At 44.4% G+C, this 18267-nt stretch overlaps 1 protein-coding gene across 2 annotated transcripts in view; it reads right to left on the reverse strand.

Moving 5' to 3' along the window:
* GPC6 (glypican 6) overlaps window positions 1-18267 on the reverse strand; it is a 3429025-nt gene that overhangs the window by 2686920 nt on the left and 723838 nt on the right. For both annotated transcript variants that reach the window (XM_085622132.1, XM_085622131.1), the window contains exon 2: window positions 4753-4911. In XM_085622132.1, coding sequence (XP_085478258.1) covers window positions 4753-4911 — 159 coding nt within the window. The remainder of the gene's footprint in view (window positions 1-4752; window positions 4912-18267) is intronic.

Below are 18267 nucleotides of genomic sequence, written 5' to 3' on the forward strand. Positions count from 1 at the left end.
ATCACTGTCCTGTGAAGGGTGCTCCAGCAATTCCCGCCCTGCTGCTGGACGTGAGCCTTGAGGCATAAACCAAAAGTTGAGCACAGGAACTCCTCTGGTGTCAATGAGTGGGCAGAGTCGGCCCACTCAGAGAAGACACACCAGCCCTTCACTGCCTGAGAATCGTGCCCCTTCAGGGTGTGAGGATTACTCCCTGACTCAGTAGAGAGTATTGTGGGGAGTTGTCCAGCCATCCTGCGTCCTGGCTTGGGGTGGCTCTGGTCTTTTCTGGTCAGCAGCAGTTCTTTCACATGCTTGCAGCAGCTGCCTTTGCACTTCCGAACGCGTGGGGGACCCACGGAGGTCTCCCTGCAGGATTGGGCATTGTGCGCCCTACCTCGTGTTGACGCATACCTTGTGAGGGGAGTTCCTGACTGCCGTGGTGGTAGCAGCATGGGGTAAACCTCGACAGAGGCCACTGCACCTTTTATGAAACATCACTAGAACTACTGCATTACCTGTTGCAGGTAGGCAGGGGGCCTGCCACCTATGTGTTGTGGAAGATTACCGTATTATGGGTATTAGAAGCACAGAAGTGCTGCGCTCCAAACATTCAGGCTGATACTGAATGTTATCTTGAAATATTTGGTGAGTATGTGTTTTACTCATCACATGCTTCATATGTTTATGATCATACTTCGTGATGAGGTGTTTTATTTATGATAGGCTGCACATGTGTGATGTTACCTGGTGATTTATGTGGGCTTACTCTAACCCCACTTGCATTTTATGCCCTGCTGTCATGATGTATATCGTTTTAGGCCTTGTAATGACAGGATAAGGAGTATCATTTCAGGAACTGTTTATTATTTATGATGGTATTTTTATAACATGTGCAATCTCTAATCATTTACTTTATTGCACTAACTGTGATGTTATGACAATTGCCTAGTTGGCAAAGTGATTTATGTGATTGTGGTCTATGTTTTATATACATTTTAAGAGATATTTTTACATAATCCTGTGTGGAGTCTCTTTTTTGATGTGTTTAGTGTGTCAGTGGTGTGTGTGTGTTGCGCAAACGCTTTACACATTGCATCTGCGATAAGCCTGACTGCTCTGCCAAGCTACCAAGGGGGTGAGCAAGGGTTAGTTCTGGTGAGTGGTGAGATCTGCCTGGCCTAGGAGTATACCCAAGCCAACCAGAAACCTAACTTCTAACAGTAATATTGGAGCATACAAGTACCACCCATGGAATGCCCCCCCTGACGCTAATTAGTGCAAAGCACTATGAAAGATATTTATGAGCCCCATGTAGCACCTGAACATCACTGTTTTTGGTGCTCAAGCTGTGCAAACCTTGAATTAATATCTAGAAGGCCACACAAAGCTACTTTGTGTGACTCTGAATGGCCTCATAGATATGTAGTTAGGCAAGGCAGTGCTTATCGCTCCGTTGCATTATTCTGCGCTCTGGAGGCATTCCATGGGAGTTGCGTGGGGTGTTCCCATGCAACACCCATGGAGTTTGACACTTACCCAGATTTAGAAAACCTTGTAAACCTGGGGATGCGCCAAAACCTTATGCCTACCAAGGTGATGCGTAACAAGGAGAAATAACCTAATTTCTCCGCTATTATTCCTCTTTTCATGTGTGCTTCATTCTGCAGCACACATGGAGAGAGGAAAACACCACTCAGAATTGTTTTTGTTAGGGAAGTTGCCCCGTCCTGCACAAAAACAGTCCTGCAGACAATGCAGGCACCCAAGGGTGCCTACATTGGCGCTAGGCTGCAGAAACTGCGCCAGTGCAAGGGTAAAGGACAGGAATGCACCATTTTGGATAAATACAGTGTATTCCTGCCCTTCACTTTGGTGTGGGGCCGCACAGCAATGTGCCTTGCTGCTCTGCCCTACGCCACATCCCCATGAATAAGGGCCTACTTGTGCTATTTTATGAGCAACTTTACAGAGCAAAAACAGTTTTCAACTGAAAAGTGTATACTATATCAAGTCTTTGGGTCGCTTTTTGTCACTTTGTGTCACTTGGTGTAACTTTGCATTGAAGCAAAGTCTTGAAAAGTCTGCAACGTTATTTCATAATTCCGAAACTTTTTCTCAGAGCAAATTCCTCAGGGTTTCACTGACCTGTGGTAATAATACTTCTTGTTGTATTGCGGCATATGGTACTACAGAGGATCTCAGTATATTTATTTGGGTAGAAACTTTTGTTTAATTTATTTTACTTTAATCCCTAGTAAGAGAGCACTCAACAGCGTGGTCATATCATTTACACTGGCTCCTGGTCCAAAACCATCACTGTGATTATGTATAATTGATTCCATTTTCATGAACAACAAATTCCATAAAGTAACACTACAAATAGCAAAAGCATTTGCCAGAGGACAGTGTTTGAAGCATCTGTGTCACAGATATATAACTCACAAACTGTTGTTATATGCCATTAATCCATCACGGTGTAATCTATAGCTGTACCTTAAGAAACACTAATGAGGGAAGGAGCTCTGAATATAAAAAAACCTGGAATAGAATGCATTACTCAAATCATATGCAATATTCGCCTTTTAAAATTCTATGGTTTCCTGATGTGTTTTCCAGTCATATAGTTACACCAGGCTCAGGTTCCAATCACGAATTCATGTACCAACACATAAAAAATCCTTTATGAACCCCTGCACGTGTTCTTGTAAATTAATTAACAAAGCATAATTATATACTCTTTACAGAGCCTATTTTATATTACTGTGTTTTACAACACCATTAGCTTTTTGCACAGAAAAGAACGTGCCATTTCATGAATTTCCAAACATCTATGCCATTCTATGCAAATTAGCTGATTTGATCCATTTTCTGAATCAAATTGTGCTGGTTGAGTGGCTGACCATGTCTTTCCATTTGAAATAATACACTTCCTAAATGGAAACATTCCATATAGCTGCTTGCTATATTTTTTAATCACTGATTTTAATTAATAGAAAGCATGTCATGTACCCACACACTAATTACGTGTTCAATTACATAGTTGCATTAGTTCATGAAACATAGGTAAATGATACGTTTAGTACATGAATATACCTCAAGTGAACAATTTCAAACACACTTCCTAATCAAGCCTTTTGCAAAATCGTTAATAAGACATGCTAACTTCTCATTGTGTGCACAATGTCAAGGTATCAAGGAAACCGGTCAAAATGCGCCGATATGCCATGTGAACAAACATTGTGTAACATGGGAAAAGTGACGCAAAAGTGGCGCAAGGGGCTTGTAAATCTGCCCCCTTGTGTGCTAAAAAGCCATTGAATAATAAACAGAAGGCACCTAAAATGCTTACACTACCGGATTTTATATAGTGAAACACTGTTTATATTTTTCATCAATGAAACTGTGCAGTGTAATCAATGCAAACCAGGGAATTCGTTTTTTGAAAAGATGCATATGAAGCACAGATGATAAAAGGAAAATAATATAAAATAATGCAGCTTTACATCGTATTTGTATTATTGCCTGGTAAGACATGCACGTTTCGCTTTTCTACTGAAGCATCAAACCAGTCGAGACCTTATACAAATATTTAGGAAAAGGCACTTATAACAATCCACAAGAACACTTTTACACATTTAATTAGGAACACTGTTTTGTGTTCAAAAGACTTTATTTAATACAAGAATACATAATGATGTCGAAAAAGTGAATAACAAGATAGCAGGGTAAACTTAGCAATAAACTCTATATAAATTATTGACGTCTTTATAGATTTTTGAAGAAGATGGAAGGGGAAAGGGGGAACGAAAAATTAAAGAAGGGAGGGGAAGGGAGGGAAGTAAAAATAGTGAAAATATCTAAATATAAATAGAGAACTATGAAGAAAATATGTCCTTCACCATGACAATGTGAATAAGTATCACTACAATGAAACTTCAGACACTACAACAATCCTTACACATTTAAAAGAAGGACAGAGAATAAAATATTCATGGTGGATCCAAATTTTCAGACAATGTAGAAACCTTAACATTTAGGAACACTTTTAAAATGGTATATACAAGTGCCGTCTTCTTTCTATTTCTACTTATGCGCTCAATAGGAGTCAGAGGGAGTGGAATTACTCCTTGGAAATCTGCTCCATCTGATTCCAACTGGGTCAGCATTTCCTCACCTGGTTCTTCCGCATGGCAAAATCACATCAGGCTTTGACTGTAGCCTCGTTCCGCTTCCCTATTTTCCATCCCACCTCACTCCATATCTTACATCCCAGCAGGTGGTAAACGTATGCTTTAGATCCCACAGGGCTGGCAGTTCCAAGTAGATTTATATTTGGAAACAACAGTCTCACAGGGTAATTTCCCATTCCATGGGGTTTAACTTGTAACCGCACTGTACCGGGGCACATGTTCACATGGCACCTGTAATACTGTATACAATTTTACCATGCACGCAGTATGGTGCAACTCAGAATGAAGGTCTAAAGCTAGAACATCGCAGTGGCCCTGCTCTTTCTGACAAAGCACTTAAAGGACTTAAATGAAACAAGAGCTAGAAAAACTGACTTGTCCTGCAAATTGCAGCTTCTCAACAACCAGTGGACATCACCCTGAAATTATCTAGCAACTGAAGCATTACACATTTCAACTATTAAGAAATGCCAACCAACTTCTCAACGCCAAATTCTACAATGGCAAAGAAAATGGGCACTATTTAAAATATAGGCCCTTCAGAAAAACTTTTGGCCTGTTAAGTAGTTTTTGAACATACCATCAAACTTCTTGTGTCTGGATACAAAAGTGGTGCGTACAAAATGGCTGGTTTCTTCCACCATTTTTTCAAACTCGATCTTGCTCTGCTGGCTCAGCTTGTCCTCCATTTCCGAGGTGCAGCAGGTATATTCCTGGGGGCAGATACGTAAATGTTCCCCTGTAACCAGAAATAAAGACATCACATTATTATGGTTTAGAACCCTTCAATTTGCTTATTTACAAAATTTATATTAGCAAAATCATCTTAAGATAATGCATGACCCAATACATAGAGATATATAGACATTTAGGTGCACAAAAACGTCTCAAGGCACCATTCTGAGATCTTTGTTTACAAAATACAGGTCTGTAGATATTTAAACACATAAAGATCTGTCCACATAGGCATTTTGAATTACTTAGAGTAGCACACCCTGTAGTGCTGTGTTGTGTACTCATTTATACCTTAGAGAACTGGCGGTAAAACAACTAATATGTGAAAGAAGTTAGAACATTCATAAACAATTAGTAGAAATAGTAAGGACTATGGTCTCTTTCCACTTACTCTAATAGGAGGCTGGATGTTTGAAAGTCTATTCACAAAGGCATGTAAAGAATGCAAAAGAGTACTCCTGTAATACTACTTGTTGTAATCATAAATTGTTTTATGATTAGGCCCATGGGGGACACCAAAAGTCTGCTTGAATGTCATAGTTTTCCAAAACAAGTTTTTGACCAGTGATGAACAAGAGAGGGGGGTTGAGGAGATGGCAACACGAAATACAAGGAAAACCTGTAAGTTGGGGGTCAGTCACAAAGCATGCCCATGTTGTTTCCAACTCTAGAAACAAAAACAGCTGCTCCACATGCCTACAAATTATATATTGCTAACTTTACATTAAATGTATTTAAGTCGGCCAATAAAATAAATATCAGCTTTATTAGGGTCCTGTTGTCTTACAGAAGGGGAAGCAGTTGCTTGAGTACCCATTCTGCAATACAGATAGCCCTGGTGCACATATAGCATTGGCACTATCACAAGAGTGCATTCCCTCATTTTCATGGGGGATGTGGCTGACGCAAGTAAGGAAAGCAAATTGTCTCTGTACCTGACCCATAGTATGGACATAGGTACAGAGGCAAAGAGGCCGTCAGGAGGTACACTGGCTGTGCGCCCCAAAGAGGTATTGCCCACTTTGCACCCGTCTGCAGGAGGATCTCTGTTCCTCCTATGAAATGCTGGTGGGTGCCACTTTCACCCTGAAAGGCAGAGTGGCTTCTTCAAGCAGGTGCTCCATCCGTCACTAATGCGCTGTCCTCACGCTAGTGTCAGCCGCGGTCCGTGCAGGTAACAGCGGTGGGGGGATGGGGCCGGGTTGGGGGCGGATTTAAAGGGACGATGCCGAGAGAAAATGTATTATTTATTTAATTTTCCCTCTGCATCGTCCCTTGAGATCCCCCAATACCTGGCCCCTCCGCAGTTACCTGCATGAACTGCGGCTGGGTAGTGTGAGTTCACTGCTGATCTGGAAGCAATGGATTGATCGTCAGAGGACCCACTGTCCCTCCTTGCACCGGCGTGCCTGTTTAAAGGCACTCCGTGGCACAGACAGCAATAGTGTGCTCAGTGCATAATGCTGTCTCTTGAGGTCATTTCCTAAGGATTGTATGGGCACTCACAAGGCGCTAAACAGGTTTCAGCTGCACCCACACCCTTTGATAATGGTAACTAAATCAGCACAATGCTTTGCATTACTTTTGTTACACAAGCTCCTGACGTTAAACCTTGGTCAATAACACCATTGATTAGTTGTAACAGATTAAATGGCGAAGATTAGTTTGTATTACTAAGGCCTGCACCTGAGATGAGTGTGTAAGACGAATGATCCACTTGATTTCGAATTCTAACTTAAATGAGCCACACAGAATCTTCTCAATGCTCATGAGTGGGCAGCAGATCAAACCTCTCAAAGCAACAGGGCTGGATTAGACACTTTGCCACAGTGCCAGGGAACTGTGCAATGGCTGGTTGTGAAAATTATATTTGCAAGGACTAACCAATGTAAAAATTACATTTACACTAACTTTGTGCAAATATCATGTCTGCACCAGCTGTATGGTGCAAAATGTTACTTGTGAAAAAACTTCCAAATTTAGGCTTTGTACCTTTTTACAGTCTTGCTAAAACAGGTAAATGGACATTTTTACAGAGAAACCTAGGGCTGAATCATAAAATCTTTCTCCTGATATTAGCGCAGATCAGAAAAAGTGCCTTTTATGTGTCCATTTAGAGAAATAAATATGTGTGCTTATATTGCTCTGAGTTCGCTCATTTTGCATCAAAATATATTTTGTGCTCAGGGGGCAGCCAGCAGGCTGTTTAGTTTCACATGACAGCCCTTCCCTCTCCTGGGACAGAGAGGACCTCTCTGTTGTGAATCCCATACTCCACTGCTCATGAACTGTGTGAGGCTTGGAGTACAGATTAAATTACCATCCCTAACCTAGAGGTGGAAAATGGATGAAAAATATGCTAAGCTTAGTCTTGTGCAGGCAGTTTAAGGTTCTTACATATATGTGTGCTCTCATGGGCAATGTGGCTGTGTGGAGAATCCAGCTAATATCAACATACCCTCATTACCATGCCCACATGGCTCGCTGAAGCCAAAGCAAAAAGAACAATAGGAAAGCCTCTGCCTCTCTAATATGCCTGGCGGGCTGGTGTGTCACTGCATCTTTAATTTCTGCCCAGCACTCCTTCAATTTCTCCCCAACATTTCCACCTGTATGGCCCTCTCTATCATAAATGTAGAGCTGCTGACTTTGAAATTGTAATGGCATATTTTCGGTGGGCAAAATAGTCTCAACTTTCCTCCCGCAGCTTTGTTAATCAGGTACAGTCCACTGAACGATTTCTTTACTCTTTGCTATCCTCACTTAGGGGCATATTATCAAGAAACGGCGTTAAGATTATCGCCTCCTTAGCGGCAGAAAACTGCAGCTAAAGCGGCGATAATGGGCTTGATAATATGCCCTTGAGAATTCCCATAGAAGCCCATGTTCTGGTGTCAACATGGGCTTCTATTGGAATTCTCTGCGGCATATTATCAAGCCCATTATCGCCGAAGCTGCAGTTTTCTGCGGCTAAAGCGGCGATAATTTTAACGCCGTGCTTGATAATATGCCCCCAATTTGCTAAAATGTAATTCTCTATCTTTTATTGAACTGAGAAGGCCCACGAGCCTAAGATGCTTGCTGTTCCTCATTTGTTCTTTCCCTCTATTTCATCCTTAGTTTTTTATTCCTTCCTCCCAATGACCAACTTTTTCAGCTTCTTTTCTCATATATATTTCCCCCCCTTCCCCAGGAAGATCACAAAGCATATTTATTAAACCTAGGCAGACAAATTCATAACACTTGAGACAATTTAGAGAGAGGAAAGAACATACGAAAATCACAAAGAATAAGAGCAGAGATGTGACTAATAATATATAAATTTCCTGGAAATCAGATGGTTCCGATCCCAAGAGGACCTGATCAGACCCAATAAAACCTTGTACAGGTTTTCTCAAATTTCTTGACTGAACGAGGGCCACGAGCTTTAGCAGCTGCTTGTTCACATTCAAATATTTTCCGTAATAATGCCCACCACTCCTTGCCCGTCGGTGGACAGCAATCAGCCCAAGCCAGGGCAATGTATAATCGGGCACTAACAATTGCAATTGCTATTAATGAACCAAGATATCTGTCCAATACCCCAAAAGAAGATCTTTTATTTCCAATCGCAGTTTGCACCCGAGCCAGTCTGTAAGCAGTTGTATCATAACTCTACAGTAGATCTTAACCGAGAGGCATTCCACAAACATATGGGACAAGTCGGCAGCATGGCGGTCACACTACGGACAGAATGACTTCTCCGAGGCTTGGGCCGCGCCCACTGAAAAATACAGCTAAGTGTATAATACAACATATAAATAGTTTCAAATTGCTGTAACTTGAGATTAACAGGTACCACTGACTGCTTCAATACAGTAAGAGCCACCTGAATCTCTGTGACTGAAACGTCAGTTGTTAGAAGTTGAGTCCATCTTGAAGCCATCCTCGGACTGTCACCTGGGGCATATGAGAGTAGCTTCTGATAACAAGAACTTATGTCAGTTGTTAAGAGGGCCACATATTTGGGCGTTTAGGCTGAGCGGCTCCGTTTAAGAGATTATCTCATTTAACTATGAGCCTCTGTTGAAAATCATAGCCACAAAATTTCGGATGTGGCATTGACTACCTTTTAGTATTCTGGGGTGATGCAATATTATTAAGATGAATATATTGTCTACCTTTTTTACTTATTTTGTGCCATACCTCCCTGGGTCCTGGATTCCTTTCTTAAAGGCTTGGAGGGAATTTTAGGCAGCTTTATCTGGGGTATAAAAGAGCAAGACACACTATTGAGTTTCTTAAGCTTCACTATAGATGGGGGGCTTTAACTTATCAGATTCTAGGTTATGTTGTTGTAATGCATTTGCTGGGAGACTACAGAGGCTTCTGACAGGGATTAAGGCTGACATGACCATGCTAGGATATCAGCTAGCACTAGGTCCTGATATCAGATTCACACTCCACAAACTGACAGATCCTAACTACTTCAAAAGGGTTAGATTCAAGGTAGTCAAAGACATAGCCTGAATAAGGCAGGAAATTAGTTCCAGGTACTCGCAGCCTGCTTTACATACATACGCCCTAATAACCCTATATTTCCAGGTATTTCTCACGATAAGGCAGGAAAGGCATGGCAACAAAAGGGGGTACATAATCTAGGGCATTTATGTGACACTCAAGGGCTTTGGACCTTTATCTCACTGCAGGAAGAGTACAGGCTTCCACATTATTTTTTTCTTCAAGTATTTAGAAGTGAGGGATTACTTATTGTGTGGCTGTAAATCGACTATTGATCATGAACCACCTGAAATCCTCAACTGCTTATACTCGACAACCGGCGCATTCACTTTTCTCATATTCTAAGTACACTTCACTTCTTTCTTTCCTTAATTTTAATCTGCCTTTCCTTCATTCATTACTTATTGACAATATACAAATGGCATTTTGCTCCAAGTAAGTACACTGATATATGATAACACCCAAGCCAGCAAGCCACATATTGCTATAGCAATATATTTTGTCAGAAATGATTCTTAATAATAATAATAATACAGAATTTTATAGAACGCAAACAGTTACCTCTCCAGGAGGTGTCCCGGCGCTGAACGCAGGCAGAAAAAACAAATACCGAAGTGCAAATCAGTTAGTTAGCGAGGTTGGGTGAAGAGCCAGGTTTTCAGCATTGATTTAAAACACGATTCAGAGGGGGCCTGTTGGAGCTCAGGGGGGGGTGAGTTCCATAGACTTACTACATTGGCCGAGAACGTTCTGCCACCCAGCCGGGCCCTTCTTATTCGCGGGACTGCAAGCTGGGTCCGGAAGTTGGAGCGAAGAGAACGGGCCTGCGTGTATCTTGGCAATCGATCCCTCAGATAAGTTGGACATGAGCCAAACAAGGATCTGAAAGCTAACGTAAGAGCCTTGAATTTAATCCTGTGGGCTACAGGTAGCCAGTGAAGTGATCGAAGATGCGGAGAGATAGAATGCTTGAATGGAATATGCATTAACAGTCTCGCAGCCGCATTCTGGACCACTTGCAAACGTTGAATTAAGTATTTGGGCAATCCCAGGAACAGGCCATTCGCGTAATCCAATCTAGATGTGACTGTCGCATGGATTACCGTTTTCCTGCAATGTGTCAGCAAAAGTCGCAGGATTTTGCGAAGATTCCTAAGTTTACCCAAACAACAGCCCATCAGCTGTTGTGTGTGCGAAACAAAGGACAGATTGTTGTCCCATCGCACTCCCAGATTTTTTGCCGAGGGACTGGGAGAAGGGGGGAGCCCATTGCTGCCGGCCACCAAAGCTCAGAGGGGGGCGGGGCGCCTTTGCCAAAATGGAGCACTTCCGTTTTGTCCACATTAAGTTTTAATTTATTAGTGTTCATCCAGCGCGCCACATCCTGGAGGCAGCCTTTAAAATTTGACAAGGCTGCCTCAGACCCCTCTGCGTATGGATACACAAGCTGAGTGTCATCGGCATAAGATACTGCCTTGACCTCCCAGTTAGCGATCAGTGTGAAGAGTGGGGCCATATAGATATTAAATAGAAGTGGACTAAGCGCCGAGCCCTGAGGTACGCCACAGCCTAACGGCTTGGGTGTAGAAGAAACGGTCCCCAAGGCGACCTTCTGGGTTCGCTGGGACAGGTAGGAGTGTAACCAGGCCAGCGCTTGATCCTGTATGCCCACTTCAGACAATCGCATCAACAATCTTGCGTGATCGACGGTGTCAAAAGCCGCTGAAAGATCCAGGAGCACCAGCAAAGCTGAGTCTCCCGAATCTAACGACCATCTTATTGATTCTGCCACCTCGATCAAAGCTGTCTCGGTGCTAAAACCCGGTCTAAAACCTGACTGAGTCTCGTGCAGAATCTTGTTGTCCTCTATGTATTTACTGAGTTGCCGCTGGACAACTTTCTCCAGCATCTTGCCAGGGGCAGCCAGAAGGGAGATAGGGCGGAGGTTGCTGAGATCCATAGGATCTCCATTAGGCTTTTTCTTTAAAGGGAGGAGGGTAGCATCTTTCCATATGTCTGGGAAGACCCCCGAAGAGATGGACATATTCCAGACGTGTTGTAAGGACGGGGCCACAAAATCCGCCATTGTGCACCACAGTTTGGGAGGGCAAGGGTCATCCGGCGAGCCTGACTTGCAACACCTTAATTCCTGTATAACCGCGGGCAAAGTTACAGGTTGAAGACAGGTCAGCGGGCCGCTTATCAGCAGTTTGGCAAACTGATCTGTTTTCTCTGTTGCTACCTCTGGGCCAAATGAATCGTAAACGCTCTTAATCTTCTGGTCAAAGAAATCCGAGATTTTATTGCAGATAGTGACCGAAGGCGGTATCTCCCTTTCAATGCATCTAGGTTTGAAGAAGGACTGAACCACCTTGAAGACTTCCTTGCTGGAGTGTTCTGCCTGTTCAATTGACGCAGCAAAAAATTGTTTCTTTGCCTTTCGGACAGCCTTCTGAAATTTATGGGAGGCCATCTTATAATGAGTTCTTTCCAGAGTCCCATAATTTACCCTCCACAGCCTCTCTAGACGTTTACATTTAGCCTTCTCAGTTCTAAGATCCTGTGAGAACCATGGAGCAGAGGGGGAGTCCCTTTTGGACACCACGCGTTTAGCTGGAGCAATGGATGAAATCATATTTCCAATCCAGTGATGAAGCCGCAGCGCGTCAGAATTAGCGTTCAGTGTTAACGTGGGTATGTTTTGCGCCAGGTCTGAGCCCATAACGGACGGGACAAGCTTCGTCCATTGCCTTTTCATGAAAACTCGTTTGCTTGGCGTTGGTCTGTCAGCTGCCAGATTTATTGAGAAAGGTAAAAGCAGATGGTCAGACCAAAGTAATGGCAGGGGATCTTCCAACAACACCCCTTCAATATTAGAAAGGATGAGATCGAGTGTGTGACCCGCCCTGTGTGTGGGTCCCTTATTAATTAGGCTCAGATTTGCGGCCATCAGGGTGGCCCTTAGTATCTCTGCTTGGGCACAGTCTGTTCTGTCCATATGGATGTTGAAATCCCCCACTACAAGGAAGTAGGGATGGAGGAGGGAGCTCTGCACTATTACGTCCAGCAGGTCAGTAAGATTAGAATCATTCCCACCAGGTGGGCGGTAGATAACTAGACCTGCTAAGGATGTCTGAGAGCCCACCTGAATGCAAAAGTGAAGCCCCTCCATGCCCGCGATCAGCATAGGGGCCGAGGATGTTAGTGTGAGCTGATCTTTAATTATAGCAGCTACCCCACCACCTCTTTTTCCACCCAGTCGGTTGGCGAGACATATTGTGTAGCCCAGGGGCACTGCCAAGGCTATAGCAGTCACATTATCCTCACTAAGCCACGTTTCAGTCAAAAATAAAACATCCCAATCATGACCTTCCAATAGCAGCCAGATACCATTGGCGTGCTTCGAGAGGGATCTACAATTCAGCAGCCCTGCTCTAAGACTTCTATTACTGAGCGGTCTGGACTTGCGGAGCCCCTTCTCCTCATTCTCCCATACACCAAGGTATTTCCCACATGTACCGCAAGTAAGATCGAGGGGGAGGGAGCCTAGGTCAAACCTGTGCAAGTGGCAGCCAACATCCGTGTTGAGCCTCCACAGATCATCTCGAGACCACACGATCCTTTCCCTGTCGGTTCCATTTCGAGCAGCATGCCTGGCCCTGGCCGCACACTGGTCGCGGACGGGCGCAGACGGGCTTGCCTTTGGCGCGCCTTCGGCGCGCCGCCGGCGCGCCCGCTGCGCGCGTCTGCTGCGCGTTAGCCAGGGCATCAGTTTTAAGCGTGTGGAGAAGCAGCAACTAGAGCGCTGACTGCCGTGCACCGGAAGTAGTAGACTCCCTCCACATCAATCGGGACAACACCCGTGGTGGAACAAGGAGGAGCAACCGGTCACGGCGATCAGACAGGACCGAGTACAGGTAAAACTAAGTGCAAATAGCAATGTTTAGGATACGTTAATGTGCAAACAAGGCGTTTTAAAATACGTATCTGTGCAAATGGCTAAGGGGAAACACAATTTCAGTAAAATAGCAGTAGCTGGTGCAAGTTATTATTTAAAAATATAGGCTTCACACAAAACACATTAAAAACTGATTAAAAGTTCTGGCTCAGTCAACACTTGTCATCTAGCAGGACAAAGCAGTACTGTCTCTCTGCGCGCGTCCGTCTTAAAGTAATCAATCAATCAATCAAAGACATTTATAGAGCGCACTACTTACCCGTAGGGTCTCAAGGCGCTGGGGGGAGGGGGGTGCCGCTACTGCTCGAACAGCCAGGTCTTCAGCTTCTTAAGTAAGAATGCAATGAAGGGTTTAATCAGTGCTTATGTTATGTGGGAAGGAAATGTGAAAGCTATTGTAAGTCTTTTATTCAATTCTGTAGATCTGTCTCTTGATGCACCATGCCCGTTGTTTTGACAGATAGTTTCCAGCAGAACAATTTGCAAATATAAGCACATTTTTTTATCTTATAAAATTAAAACGACTATCTTTGTACATTAAATATGAATGTCCAATTTAAGACGCTCTATTCTTGTCAGAACATTCTATAGCTGAGTGAAAGAATTTCAGAATATGTAATGCCCTCCTTCTTTCAACCAACTTGGGAGGCCCATCCTATGCCTGATGTAAACACTGGTTATAAATACTACAAATTGCAATCAGTATTTTTGCGACCAGTGTGAGATTTTGTAAACCAACCAAGAAACTAATAGGTCAGTTCGCAAAATTCCTATTCAGAGTGGGTCACAAGTCATCCTTCCTTGTGAAAATTAATGAGGTAAGTTGCACATTGTGATTTTTTTCGATTGGAAGCCATCACAGGTATAGTAGTAATGCAACACAGGGATTGGTCCAATATGCTGACAAGGAACCAAGGGCAGCTGTATTATTATAAATACAACAACAGTTCACTGTGGACTCATTTCAAAATAGCACTCAATAATATGTGGATGCATAATCCATTCAGAAACGAAGATCAATCATTAAAACATATGAAAATGGCCAAACAATTTATATATTTAATGCATTTATTTTACAAGTATGTAATGTTCTTGAATATTTAAGTACTCTGAGCAGTGACGATGAAAAAACTGACATCTGTGGATATATAATGTTAGACCTATTAGCCTTAGGGTGGTTGTCCTCCCAACTTTTTTCCTTCTGATTCTATTTTTGCTGATCTCTTTTTTGCACACCAGTAATAAAGTGCTTGTGCTCTATTCTCTTACATTGGGTTACCCTGAATTGGATTATTTATTTAACTTGTAAGTCTACTAGTGCCCAGGACCTGTAAATTAAATACTACTAGTTGACCTGCAGCACTATATGTGCCATCCACTTAAGCAGCCTTTTAAACATCCCTCAGGTCTGCCATTTAAGCCTGTGTGTGTGTAGTTTTAAACCGCTGATTCGACCAGGCAAAACACACCTTTTGCCAGGCCTAAACATTCATTTCTAAAACATAAAGACACCCCTAGCATAGACACGGGGCAGCCCAGAGGGCAGGGTCCAATGTATTTAAAAAGTTTAACATGTACTTTTAAATTTTACATGTCCTGGCAGTGAAAAATGTTTAAAGTTCTTTTTCACTAACGCAAGACCTACCTCTCACATAGAATAACATTGGAGTTACATGATTGCCTTTTATAAGTATAATTTCCAAATGGGAATATGTAACGAGATCATGTTTGGTGTCCCTAGAATCCTAATTTAAAATCCAAATTTATGATGAAGTCAGATTTTCACTTACAGCTCTGAAAATGTCAGTTTTAGAAAGTTGGCACTTTCTTCATTAAGTCATTTGGGGCCCGATGTAGGTGGCTAAATACCGGTCGGTAACGGTGAAATTCGGTAAATATCACCGTTACCGACCGGTATTTAGCCAATTGCAATGTACGTAATACCGAATGGATTCGGTAATAAGGAATCGGTAAAAGAAGGAAAATCAGTTACCGATTCCTTATTACCGACTCGGAGATACCGAAAACCCCAAATACCGAATCGGTAAATAAGAATCAGTAAAAGAGATGTACCAAAAATTGGTAACACCGAATTTCATGAAATTCGGTATTTAAGAGTCGGTAATTACCACTGACTCAAAGCAGGTGGTAATCATGTGCACATCATTTAAACAGCCCCAAAATGCAAAAGTCACAACACAATGGCCGCCCTCTATGTTATTGCAAGGCGGCTATGACTACGGGCAGCAGGAATGAGGATCTGGAGAAGGGAGGAGCGCATATACAGGCGGCGCATCACACTATTCCAACTCACTGAGGCAGAAATACATGAAAGGTACAGGCTTCACCCCCGAACTATCCTGGACCCACTCCTGGAGCATCCTACACCAAGGGCGCACGCCATACCACCACATGTCAAGGTGATCAGTTGCCTCCACCTATTAGCATCAGGAAGTTACCAGGGAGTGATAGCTGCGGCAGGTGGAGTGTCGCAGAGCTGCCTGTCTCGGTTCCTTAACAATTTCCTGGATGCCATGATGCAAAGGATGCATCACTACATACGCTTCCCCAACAGACAGGCCGAACTGCAGAAAACAAAAACAGACTCCTACCAAAAGGCACAGTTCCCGCATGTCATAGGGTGCATTGATGGGACACACATACCTATCTGCCCACCTTCAGCCACCGAGTACATCTACTGCAACAGAAAATCCACCCACTCCATCTACGTGCAGGTCATCTGCGATGCAGCCAACATCATCACCGACATTGTGGCAAAATTCCCTGGGAGCACCCATGACTCCTACATATTCCGCAACAGTGGGATATACACACGTCTGACTGGAGGAGAATTTGGAGAAGGATACCTACTAGGTAAATCAATGTGACACACCCTGATGTATACCTTGAATGAATGTATTGGAGACTCAGATTACTGGCACTTTCTTTCCCATATAGGTGACAGCACATATGCCGTGCGGTCATTTATCCTGACTCCATTTCTCAATTCATCGACCCCAAGTGAGAGGAGATACAATGTGGCACATAAAAGCACGCGCAACGTTGTGGAGCGCACCTTTGGACTACTAAAAAGCAGGTTCCGTTGCCTCCACAAAAGTGGAGGTGCACGTCAGTACCGCCCCATCACCTGCTGCAAAATAATAGCAACATGTGCAATGCTGCATAACCTTGCCACAAAGAAAGGAACAGCAGTGGAACTAACTGACTCTGAGGACGAGGGTGAGGACTGTCCACAGCCAGAGCACAGCGCAGCAGGTGTGGCAGCAGCACCGGATGGGAGACACAGACGGGCTGAGATAACATGCAACTACTTCTGAGTGAGTAAGGAGTCATAGCCAGTTACCGTATTTTAGTGATGGTGTTTAATGAACATAGCACACCACCAAGATCAAAAGCAGTGTCCACACAAACATGGGTTACGTCACCCATGTCAGTACAACCATAGCATGGCTGCCTCTACTTCTTGCGCCCACGCGCTGCACTGCCACGTTCCCTTGCCCCACTGTCCGCACTGCCAGTTTGTCCAGAGCCAGCGCTGTGGCGTTCGCTGCGCCTCCTGGACTCTGTGGGAGGGGGCGTGATGCTACTATGGCTAGTAGCCTCCTCACTTTCACCCCCATCACCTGTTGTGGCCACCTTGTCTGTCTGGAGCACTTAAAGTGCAGTGGTCACTGTGACCAGCCCCCTAGCCACATCACAACTGCAGTGTGCCATCTCCTCTTGCATGGCCACAGAGCATCTGCACATGAGAGAGGTTGCAGTGGACAGGCGGTTCACCGCCTTGATGTAATTGTCCAGCTTCTGCCGCTCCCTGCGCCTTGAAAGACGGTCCTCGTCTAACTTGCTGCACAGAAGCCTCACAGCCTCCGCCACGTCATTCATGCCCTTAGCCATGGTGTTGTTCATGGCACTGATGCCCTTCTCAATGCAGTGCATGTGAGCATTCATGTGTGTCATCTCCCACTGCACTGACCTGATTGCTCTCCCTTGCAGGCGCTGGACCTTCAGCATGTTACCTTCGAGGCCAGCAACTACACTGTCATCTTCGGCCTGGACCTGAGGACTGCCCTTGCCCTGCGGTGCCTGGAAGATGTGTGGGCGCGCTCTGTGGGGGACTGTGATCCTGCCCTGGTGTCAACCTCAGCCACTGTAGACTGTTGTCCACCCATGCTGTGGCCACCCTCGGCTGGAGGGTGGCCACTGCATGCCTCCTGCCTGGCGGTGGTGGTGGCGTTGATGGTAGCTGTGGTGATGGTGGTGGCGTTGATGGTAGCTGTGGTGATGGTGGTGGCGTTGATGGTGGGTGTTGTGGTGGTGGTGGGGTGATGTGCCCTGCAGGCAACTGGTCCTCCTCCTCTGTCCTCTCTGGCCTGGGTGCCCTTCTTCTGCTCCCCTCTGCTGCCCTGCGAGATGGCTCGCCTGTGTACAGAATGTACATATCCTCACTTTTCTGGCAGCATTTGCATAGTAATACATTTAATGCCTGCCAATCACACTGACTGTCCTCTGCCTGCTAATTGCTGTCACATGCCTTTGGGTTTCCTGGACTGACTGTTCTGACATGTGTTACTTCTGACTACATCTCCCATGATGCACTGCAGGTTAGGGGTAAAACATGAACTGGAGTGGGAGTCCCTATGCCTCTCTGGGGATTGGGGATAGGGTGGGGGGTGCACAGCATGCTGTGAATGTATCTTACCTTGTTTTTTGGCAGCTCTGCCAGAGCTGTCTGCATCGCCGACCCCACTCACTCTCCAGCTGGAGGGTGGACTCAATCAGCAGATCCAGAGCAGTTGGTGCAGGTGCTGTATTCCTCTCTCCACCTGTGTGCTCTGCCTGCTTCCACCTCTCTGCAAGCCTCGCCTTTGCAGCCTTCCTCGG

This window comes from Triturus cristatus, chromosome 8, assembly GCF_964204655.1.
Source record: "Triturus cristatus chromosome 8, aTriCri1.1, whole genome shotgun sequence".
In the NCBI taxonomy this organism is placed as follows: Eukaryota; Metazoa; Chordata; class Amphibia; order Caudata; family Salamandridae; genus Triturus; species Triturus cristatus.